Source organism: Rhincodon typus, chromosome 11, assembly GCF_021869965.1.
Source record: "Rhincodon typus isolate 14 chromosome 11, sRhiTyp1.1, whole genome shotgun sequence".
In the NCBI taxonomy this organism is placed as follows: domain Eukaryota; kingdom Metazoa; phylum Chordata; class Chondrichthyes; order Orectolobiformes; family Rhincodontidae; genus Rhincodon; species Rhincodon typus.
The window spans coordinates 74348606-74359483 of NC_063342.1; the positions used below are offsets into that span (position 1 = coordinate 74348606).

The window sequence follows — 10878 nt, forward strand, 5'->3', positions numbered from 1 at the left end:
ATTGAACAAAACCAGTACAGCATGGTCACACTTGGTATTGCTATACCCTGCTCAGGATGCAGACATTCAGGGCAAGATCCGCATTTTCCCGTGTTTTTTTTTGACAAAGTTTCAGTTTTGAGGAGATTCATGGTGCCCTGTGCCTCCACATCGCCATCCCATCCAACAGTGTAGAGGGAGGGGCGGACTGGTCACCTCTTCTGAGACCTTGTAAGGATTACTCCAGTGGGGCTGGATTCAAATCCCAGTTCCACACAGTTCAGACGCTGCAAGGCAGGAGCTGCCCTTCACACATGTCACGTACACACTTCAAATAGCCATGTTTCCAACGACTGAAACTTTACCAAACTGGTTCCCAGAAAACTGAGCCTAAAAGCAGAATGGAGCAGATACTCCTGCAGGGAAGCCACATGCTGGGTACACTGTAGAGGTCTGAATGCCCCATTGGCAAAAGACACTGATGGAGCTGCTGAGAACATTCAGCATTTTAAACTTCAATTTCAGACCTATATCACCTGCATTGGATAGGATTTGGTCGACTTCAGATGTAACTGAGCAGAACTGGATCTCCAGAGACTGAGAGCACACAGTTGGTCAAAATTCACTGAACTGGTCATGCCTGCATGAAATGTGATGAGACTGATCTATCCAAATCCACACTGAACTGAATCTGTGTGCAAATCCAACCAGCCCTCCCTCTACTGGATATAAGTGCCGTGCACTGGCCTTGGGTCTGTCTGTACTGAATATAATTATGGTGAAATATGCCTAACACTTGAAGGCGAAATAAGCCACATCGATTGTTGGAGAATCTCAGCAGGTCTGGCAGCATCTGTGCACAGAGAAACAGAGTTAACGTTTCGAGTCCTGTGTGACCCTTTCTCAGAACCTCCTCAGATGCTGTCAGACCTGCCGAGTTCCCCCAACATACTCTTTTGTTTGTTTCAGCTTCCCAGCATCGGCAGGAATGTTGCATTGCTTCATGTTGTAGGCGACCAGTCAGTCCCAGGCACTATGGGACCGCGCTGGATTTAATGTGATGGACATTCAGTGGGGCTACACTGTTGTGAAGTTGTACAAACAGAATGCATCAATGCTCATGAGATAGTAGGAACTGCAGATGCTGGAGAATCCGAGACAACAAGGTGCAAGGCTGGATGAACACAGCAGGCCAAGCAGCAGAAGGGTCTAGGCCCGAAACGTCAGCCTCTCTGCTCCTATGATGCTGCTTGGCCTGCTGTGTTCATCCAGCCCTGCACCTTGTTGCATCAATGCTCACGTTGTGTTGAAGTGAGTGCCCGGTTTTAATGAGATTTGCAACAGCCTTGAGCCAGATGTGAGACCAAACTGTCTGCATGCTGGTCAGCGGCGAGTATTTGGGTGTATTTCCAGCGGTAAATGTGTATTTTTCTCAGCGCGGAATGCAATGTAGCAAATAGGTCTGTCCCCGAAGCAAATTGTCAGACAGTTGGAAAAACAAACTTTGTTTTTAAAATTAAAACATAAGCGCCGAGCAGCGGCTGCACTGATGTGTTTTTTTTTGAACAACAGACGTAGTAAACAAATAAGATCAAACCGTTTAATGACCTCCCTGGGGCCTGGCCTCACGTATAAATGTGACAATTTTCCAGTGATTTGTACAAGGAGCTGGGAATCTCTTTCAGAAAATGCACGGGATACCAAGAGGTCTGGTCTTTGCAATTTACTATACAGTCCTTGCAGCTATCGGAGTTCCAGGTGAAGTATTGGAATGCGTTAGTCTCCGAATGATTCAATTTTGAGCGATTGGAATTCTCCCGTTTTACCAGCACGGCCCATTTAACAGGGAACAGATCTCCCAATCAGTAATGTATTGTGAGTTTTCAAACTGGAATGATTTCTGCTCTTGTGCTCTGTAATGGAATTAAGTTGCTATTTTTAACATTATGATTGTTTCCTTTCTCTGACCTAATTTCGCGCTGTTCATGCTATCATTCCCCCCTTTTGACATTGTTATCTCATTCATTTTCTACCAAGGTTTCTTCAACTTCCCTCTAATGGGTTGTATTTAACCATGTTCTATTTTCCTGGTACTGTGTGGTAACCATACATGCCCCCCGCCATCCATTTTATACGTCGCAATGTAAACGTGGTTGAATATTGTGCCGTTAGCACTAGGCTATCCCGTGTCTGTGCAGTTTGACTCTTATAGACAATATTGCAATGGGCAGTCTGCCAAAGAGATCATTGATGCTCTTCAAGCAACATTGAAATTGTTCCTGTGAGTGAGTTCTCACACTTTTAGCACAGTGTATGAGAAGGTATCATGTGTTATTCTAATTGCTGAGGGTGACTTCTTATATTGGAATAATAGTTTACATTGTGCCAAGCTTCCAGGGACTGAATAATTCCCACTAATGAATCAATCCATGGTGATGATTGAACGAACGGAGCATTCAAGGGATAGTGGTAGGCACCCAGTTGGTGACAGATCTCGATGTTTGTATTCACCTTGTTCAGGTGTGTTATTGCCCAGGTGTTAATAGGTGAAGAGCTTGGGACCCATCATTGTGTCCTGCTCATGAATTTCTTAGTGGAGGCACAGACTTTCCTCTGTTGAGGATCTTTGCACAGTTTGACTGCCAAATTTTCCAACTGAGAATAATTTGATAGTGAAGCTTTAGCTCTTCAGCAACCCTTGTTCTTGTTAGTTTCTACACACAATGCTGGCTTTTTTCCTTTTAACATGCTTTAATTTTTTCAAATATTCCTTTGCTGATGTCATGCGTTCTTTGTATACTTAATGTTTTCTTGTCCGTTTTGATGTCTTTTGGGTTCCTTCTTGTCCTCTGTTAAGTCTTGTTGGATTTTATTTCCTTGTTATGACATTTAAATGCTTTATTTTTGTTTGGATGACTATTTTAAGCTCAGTAAGCAATTACCATTAACACAAGCATACTTTCTAACTTGATATCTTGTTTCAAAGCTTCAAATTTCACACAGAGACCTGTAAAATAGATTATTTTGTTGAGGTAAAACTAGTAACTTACCTTCTCTCTCTCTGTTGCAGCAAACTTGGCAGTGATTGTGATCCTCTCTCGAAGAACATGTGGTCTGTCAAGATGCATCCTTTTCTACCTGTTGGCTATGGCGGTGACAGATTTACTGACCATGGTCACAGTTGTAATATTAAACCGGATTGTTGGGATTTATTTCCCATTCAGCTTCCTTTCTATGACTTCAATATGTAGCATTCGTGCGGTTTTAAATTTTGCAGCCGTTGATATTTCTGTCTGGTTAACAGTTGCTTTCACCTTTGATCGATTTGTGGCCATTTCTTGCCAGAAGCTAAAAATAACATATTGCGCTGTGAGGACAGCAGCATGGGTTACAGTATTCATTTCTGCAATGGTTGGTGTGAAAAATACTTTTATGTATTTGGTGTATGAACCCATGTACGTAGTGAACAATGTAGCCTGGTTCTGTGGTGTAAAAGCAATATTTTATAAGTCACCAGCATGGGCTGCCTATGATTGGATTCGGATCATTTTGACCCCTTGTCTCCCATTTATCCTGATTTTACTGCTCAATGCTCTGACCGTCAGACACATTCTAGCAGCAAATAGGGCCCGCAGGAGACTCCGAATACAGAGCAATGGAGAGAAACAGAGTGACCCAGAGATGGAGAAGCGGAGGACATCCATTGTTTTACTCTTCGCTATCTCGGGCAGCTTCATCCTGTTGTACTTGTTATTTTTTATGTCGACTGTCTATGCCCGAATTGCAGACCTCACTTATTCTGCAGGTTATGATTCCAGTAATTCCACTTCATATTTTCTCCAACAAATTGGACACATGCTTCAGTTACTGAGTTCCTGCATCAATCCATTTATTTATGCTGGGACCCAGAAAAAGTTCAGAGGAGAGTTAAATAAGGGGGTGGAATATCCTGTGAACTTATTTGTTAAAATATTTAAGCTTTGATTATCAGTTAATCTGTGGTGAGCTGTACTTGATATTGCAGAATGACCTCTTCCTGTCCATTTCACAAAGGTAGCCCAGTTGGAAATATGCACTCGATTTTAGAGCTTAGTCCAGTGTGTGAATGTGAGAAGGTGTGGGGAGTGCCAGACTGCCTCCTAATCCATTTGTAAACTGTTCCCAATTAGTCCTAGTTCTGCTACATTTTGCTGACTCATGCCTTATGAATTCCCACCAGCCTTAAAGTGCTGACGGCCGTATGGGGTTGGAATCAGCACATGGTGACTCAAAAATGGGGTGATCAATAGTATTGATATATTAACATACAAATTAGATACAGAAATAGACTATTCAGTCCCTCAAGCCAGCTCTGCCCTTCATTGGCTCATCTTTTGGTTCCTTTGCCTATTGGGAATCCAAATGCTAGACCTCGTCATCCAAACCCCCTCTCCCCATCACCTCATTCTGGAGCACAGAGTTCCCAAATTTGCACAATCTCCTGACGGAAAAATAGCTCCTTTCTCTGCCATAAAAGGGTGACACCTAATGTTTGGACATTTCCCTCTGCTTGTACTCACCCTCAAGGGGACATGTTTTTTCCACATCCACCTTGTCAAGACTGTTCAGAATCTTATACACTTCAATCAAATCACCCCACATCCTTCAAGTCTGTGGAAACAAGTCAAATCTAACTAATCGCTCCTGGTAAGGCAATTCACTCATTCCAGATTTCAATCCAGTAAGTCTCCTTTGAATCACCTTAGACTCAGTAATATCCTTCCTGAAATAAGGAGCGCAAAACTGCACACATTACCACCAAGATCATAGAATCCCAACAGCATGGAAATAAGCTATTTGGCCCAACAAGTGCACACCAACCCTCCCAAGGACATCCCACCCAGACTCACTCCCCTACCCAATCTCTGCATTTCCCATGGCTAATCCACCTAACCTATGCATCCCTGGCTGCCATGAGCAATTTAGCATGGCCAACCCACCTAACCTCCACATCAATGGACTATGGGAGGAAACCCAGGCAGACACGGGGAGAATGTGCAAACTCCACACAGATAGTTGTCCGAGGCTGGAATGGAACCTGGGTCCCTGGTGCTGTGAGGCAGCAGTGCTGACCACTGAGCCACTGTGCCACCCCATGTGGTCCCCTAATGCCCTGTACATTTGAAGCGTAACATACTTACTTTTAAGTTCAATTGCTCTCATAATAAAAAGGTAAAGATCACGTTAGCCTTCTTAATTATTTGCTGTACCTGTGAACTAACATTTTGTGACTCATGCAACCATCACCCATTTGCCTTCCGACACAATGATTGGTGGGAAGGCAGGTGGTGAAGATGACACAGAATCTGCAGAAGGATATAAACAGATTAAGCGAGAGGGCAAAATCTTGGCAGACAGAATATAATGTAAGGAAATGTGAGGCTATGCTCTTTGGCAGGAAGCATAGAGGAGCTAACCGTTATTTAAATGGAGAAACACAGCAGAAAGCTGCAGCATTGAGGGGTTTTGGAGTCTTCATACATGAATCACAAAAAGCTAATGTACAGGTTCAATAGGTAATGGAGAAGCAAATGGAATAGATAAAGTGAATAAAGTATGAAAATAGAAAAGTCTTATTGCCATGGACCGAACCAGACCAGACCGCCTCAGGTTATATACAGGAGACAGCATAGACCCTAACTTTTTCTTATTTTAAAGTCAAATGCTAGCTGTTGCATTTTGGAGACAATTCATTTGGCCAAACTACCAGATTTGAAGCAAAATACATTTTATTCATACACTATAGTTAAAATGCAAGAAAAGAATGACGAAATATGAATAACTTAACTCTATTGGAAAACTTAGCAGAATAATAGATTATTTTACTATTAACCAGTAACTGTTCCAATAGAGTAACATCCCATAAATACACCCTTGGCAAAGGAAAAGTCAATAAAATAGATTGTCTCACATGCAATTCTAGCAGCCTGGGAGGAAAAACATCAAGAGAAAACTGAGAGAGTGTAGCGGGGAGAGATGTAACTGCAGCTTCCAAACACTGCATAGACCCCAGCAACAACTGCTGCTACTGAGAAACTAAAAAACTAAAAAATTTGGTTCTGAGAGAGCTTGACCTCATGCATTCAGGCTGCTTCTATTACTCCAACTTTTAAAAAAAAACCCGACACCTCACAAGCTGTGTACTCTAGTGGCTCCACGTAGACTGCTTGACACCTCTGCCTTAAAACCTCTTCAAAGTAAAACCAGGACAAAATACACCTCTTAAAGCCATAGTACCCTCACACCACCTTCTTAAAAAATGAACCATTAATATGCAAAGATGGATTCACTTTTAAAAACCTTTTGTCTTACTACATTAGTACACTATAATACAAATACATTACGTTCACATTAAGCATGCAAACATTCACAACTGCAGTCTATTCCAGTCCATTTTATTCCCACCATCAAACACCTCCCTCCTCCTTCATCAAAGTCACAATAACACGTTGGCAATTATGTTCTCTCGTCCTGCCATGTTTATAAGTTTCAAATTTAATGGCTGCAATAATAAGCTCCATCTAAATTTTATCCTTAAGTGTTTCCAAAAATTTTAAGGGTTTATGATTAGTATATACAACTGTCTCAGACACATTACTGGCAATATAAATGTTGAAATGTTGCAACACCAACACCAAACTCAAGGTCTCCTGGATTGTGGAACATTTCTGTTGATGATTATTCAATTTTCTAGAAGAATACCCAATAGGTCTTTCTACCTTCTCATCGTCTTTTTGCAAGAGTACAACACTGACACCCACATCACTCGTGTCAATAGCCACCTTGAATGGCTTTTCATAATTAGGTGTGGCTAACACTGGGGCAGTGGTTAACACAGCTTGCAGGCTGTGAAATACCTTCTGACATTCCTCCATCCATTGAAATTTTCTGCACTTCTTCAGTGAGTCAGTCAGTGGAGCAACCACACTGCTAAACATTCGGTACGAACTTCCGATAAAACCCAGTTAGTCCCAGGAATCATCGTGCTTCCCTCTTCATCAGTGATATGGGAAATTCAGCAATAACATTTGTTTTCACATCCTGTGGGGCCCTTTGACAATATCCAATCACATGGCCCAGGGATGTGACTTAAGCTTTGGCGAACTCACTCTTAGCCAGGTTTATCACCAAGCCCGTCTCCTGAAGTTGATTGAACAATTTCAATAGATACTGCAAATGTTCCTTCTATGTGTGACTAAAGATCACCAGATCATCAATGCACAGCGCACAATTGGGTAATCCCAAAATGACTTTGTTGGTTAGTCTTTGAAATGTGGCTGATGCATTTTTCGTACCAAATGGCATGACGTTAAACTGGAACAGTCCATTCAGTGTCACAAAAGTTGAAATTCCCTTTACTCTTTTGGATAAAGGTATGTGCCAGTATCCAACTTAGACATACAAGTTTCGGGTCCCACCTTCTCAATACAGTCTTCCAAACATGGAATAGGATATGAATCAGACTTTGTAACAGCATTGACTTTGCAATAGTCCACACAATCATTGGGTACATTTGGTTTTGGCACCATTACTATGGGTGAGTTCATTTCACTGCAACTTACTTCGATTATGTTGTCTTTCAGCATGCGTTCAATCTGTTTTTGAACCTGTGCCAACTTTACAGGGTTAAACCTATAAGGATTTTGCTTAATTGGGACATCATCCCTTATGTCTACATCATGCATAATTAGATTAGTATTTCCAGCTTATTCCCCCATATTTCCCCACGTGATTGTAACAACCCTTTCAGGTCATTTTGATTTTCTTCTGGAAGGTAACTCAATAATTTATCCCAATTTTTGAGAACTTCCTCTTTGTCCAATTTAATTTGAGGAATGCCCAATTCAGAATCATCTGAACTTAGCTCTTCACTTTGTGTAGTGCAAAAAGTAATTCAAATGGACTGAACTTGATAGATTGACTTAGTGCATCCCTAACTGCAAAACGTACAAATGGAATTCCTGTATCCCAATTATCTGGATAGTCTTGGCTATAAGCCCTTAACATGGTCTTTAAAGTTTGATGTCACCGTTCTAATGCTCCCTATGATTCTGGATAGTACACGGTGGATTTGAGTTATTTTATTCTTAAGCTATTCATAACTTCTTTGAATAAATTTGATGCAAATTTGACCTTTGATATGATTGTATCTCTGTGGATAGTCTGTATCTAGTAGAAAAAAATTGAGTAACTCTTCTACAATCCTTTTAGCCATGAAATTGCATAATGGAATGGCCTCTGGAAATCCAGTGGAGGCATCCATTATGGTCAACAAATAATGATTCCCACTTTTTGATTTAGGTAGGGGTCCTATGCAATAAGTTAAGACCCCTGTAAAAAGTTCCTCAAATGTGGGAATGGGTGTTAAAGGTGCTGGTTTTATCACTGCCTGCCAGTGAAAACACATGAGCATTTTTACTTCTCTTACCTCCTCATGGGTTTCCTTTTTAACCTGTGGTAAGCTATCTTTACTATCTTCAATGAGATCTCCTTTTCCCTTATCTCCTGAGTATTTCTCTTTTCCCAAATTTCTATCCTTAAAGATTGGAATTGATGTCGGAAGCCAAACTTTGATTTATGAACCAACCCTTAATCATTGGCCATTTCAGCTGCTAATCTTGTACTCTTAACTCTGATCTCCTCCACATGAGTTCTCACTACGGAAGTGAATTTTTGAACTCCTCCAAATTAATTGTCTCTCTGAGAGCGTCATATGTTTGATCTATTTTCAATGCCTTTATCCATCTATCAAAATTACTTTGCTTGATCCTTTCAAACTCAATGTACATTTGACCTGGGTTCCTCCTTAGATTCATGAAATGTTGCCCGTAGGCTTCTGGTACTAGCTCATATGCATTTAAGATGGCATTTTTCATCTCATTATACTCCCCAGATACCTCCTCTGATAGTGATGCAAATACCTCACTCGCTCTACCTATCAGCTTTGTTTGGATCAACAATACCCACATGGTCATTGGCCACTTAATTTATTTAGCCACTTTCTCAAATGAAATGTAAAAGGCTTCTACGTCCTTCTTGTCGAATTTTGGCAATGCTTGGACATACTTAAACAGATCCCCACCAGGCCTTTGGCTATGATGAGATTGCTGTCCATCACTGTCCTCATCACTACTCCAACTTTTCACCTCTACCTCCGCCATTTTAAGTTGGTTTTGAGTTTCCAGTTCTAACCTCTGAAGTTCAAACTCTCTCTCTTTCTTCCTATCTTCTGCTGAGGCTATCCGTTCCCTCTTTTTCTGCCACGACTATTTCTTTTTCGTTTTCCTCTGCGAGAGCTATTCTGTCTTTCTGCTTTTCCCCTGCTTCCAATCATAAGTCAAACCATTTCATTTCCTTTTCACGTTCAAGCTGCTTCATTTTCAATTGAATTTTAGCCATTTCCAAAGATTCTGATGGCATTCCTGGCAATTGTTAATGCTGCGTGATGGCCACAACCATCTCCCCTTTCCTCACAGACACAGGCAACCCCAACTCCAGCTTGTTTGCCAATTCCAAAAGCTTTGCTTGCTCACTTTCTGCAAAACATCCGGTGACTTCCTCCACCCCCAGAAAGTTCTTAGTGACTGAAAGGGCCATTATTACAGAAAGCACACTCTGTTTAAACCAACCAAATTCAGCAGCCGAAATAAAAGACACTAACATCCTACCACTTGCAGCCTTTGAATCCAATAATCCTAAACTCAATCTAGAATTAAAGATTTTGATCCGGACCAGAGTCCATTTGTTATGGACCAGACCAAACCCCTTCAAAATTTATGAAGAAGGCAGCCAGAGCCAAACGTATTCTTATTTTAAAGATAAGTGTAAGGTGCGGTGTTACAGATGTGATTCGACTGGTCAAACTACTGGATTCGAAGCAAAACACACTTTGTTCATACACTATAGTTAAAAGACAACAAAAGAAAGAAGAAACTGGAATAACTTAACACCATTGGAAATCTTAACGAAATAATACATTATTAACTACTACCAATTCACTGTTCCAGTAAACACACCCTTGGCAAAGGCAAAGTCAACAAATTAGATTGTTTTACATGCAATTCTAGCAGCCCAGGAGGGAAGAAACCATCAAGAGAAAACTCAGAGTGTGTAACGGGGAGAGATGTAACTGCAGCTTCCAAACCCTGCAGAGACCCCAGCAACAACTGCTGAAAGTTAAAACCAGAAATCCTGGTTACAGTTGGTGAGTCTTGGTGAGAATGTGTGCAGTGGCAGAGTTAGAGTGAGTGGTGTCCCTATGAGTGTGAGGCAGCCATGGGAAAACTTACTCTTGTGGTGCCCACAGATCATTCGCCTTCTTCCTGCACTGCTAGGTAGATCTTAAACTCTGGGCACCTACAGGGCAATCTCTGTCTCAGGCTGGCTACATCCGGTGTCTCAGCTTCCTTTGGCAGACAACAATGCTGCCCTATCTTTGACCACCCTGTCCACCAGCAACTTCAAGTCAATGTCAGAGAAACTCCTTTCTCGGCCATTTGCTCCTTTCCAGCGGCACAGGACAACTGTGTGAAGGGCAGCTCCTGCCTTGCAGCATCTGAATTGCTGTGGAACTGGGATTTGAATCCAGCCCCAGCGGAGTAATCCTTACAAGGTCTCAGCAGAGGCAACCAGTCCGGCCCCTCCCTCTACACAGTTGGATGGGATGGCGATGTGGAGGCTGTTTGGGAAGGAGTGGACATTTCCGAGGATAATTGACATGGCTCACGGTGCACAGGGCACCATGAATCTCCCCAAAAACAACACTTAAACGGGAAAATGCAGCTCTTGCCCTAAATGTCTGCATCCTGAGCAAGGTATAGCAATACCAAGTGTGACCATGCTGTACTGGTTTTGTTCAAT

The 10878-nt window shown here is 41.8% G+C and overlaps 1 protein-coding gene across 1 annotated transcript; it reads left to right on the top strand.

Moving 5' to 3' along the window:
• Positions 1-1667: 1667 nt before the first annotated feature.
• LOC125484349 (probable G-protein coupled receptor 139) lies at positions 1668-3963 on the top strand. The gene is made up of 2 exons (XM_048602559.1): positions 1668-1737; positions 3050-3963. The coding sequence occupies exons 1-2, from the start codon at positions 1668-1670 to the stop codon at positions 3961-3963; spliced, it is 984 nt and encodes a 327-aa protein (XP_048458516.1).
• Positions 3964-10878: the final 6915 nt, after the last annotated feature.

Excerpts from the sequence above, each read along its gene's own strand:
- LOC125484349 (XM_048602559.1), top strand. The coding sequence starts at position 1,668 with ATGCACGGGATACCAAGAGGTCTGGTCTTTGCAATTTACTATACAGTC. Across the intron at positions 1,738-3,049 it reads TGCAGCTATCGGAGTTCCAG|CAAACTTGGCAGTGATTGTG; the intron begins GTGAAGTATTGG and ends TCTCTGTTGCAG.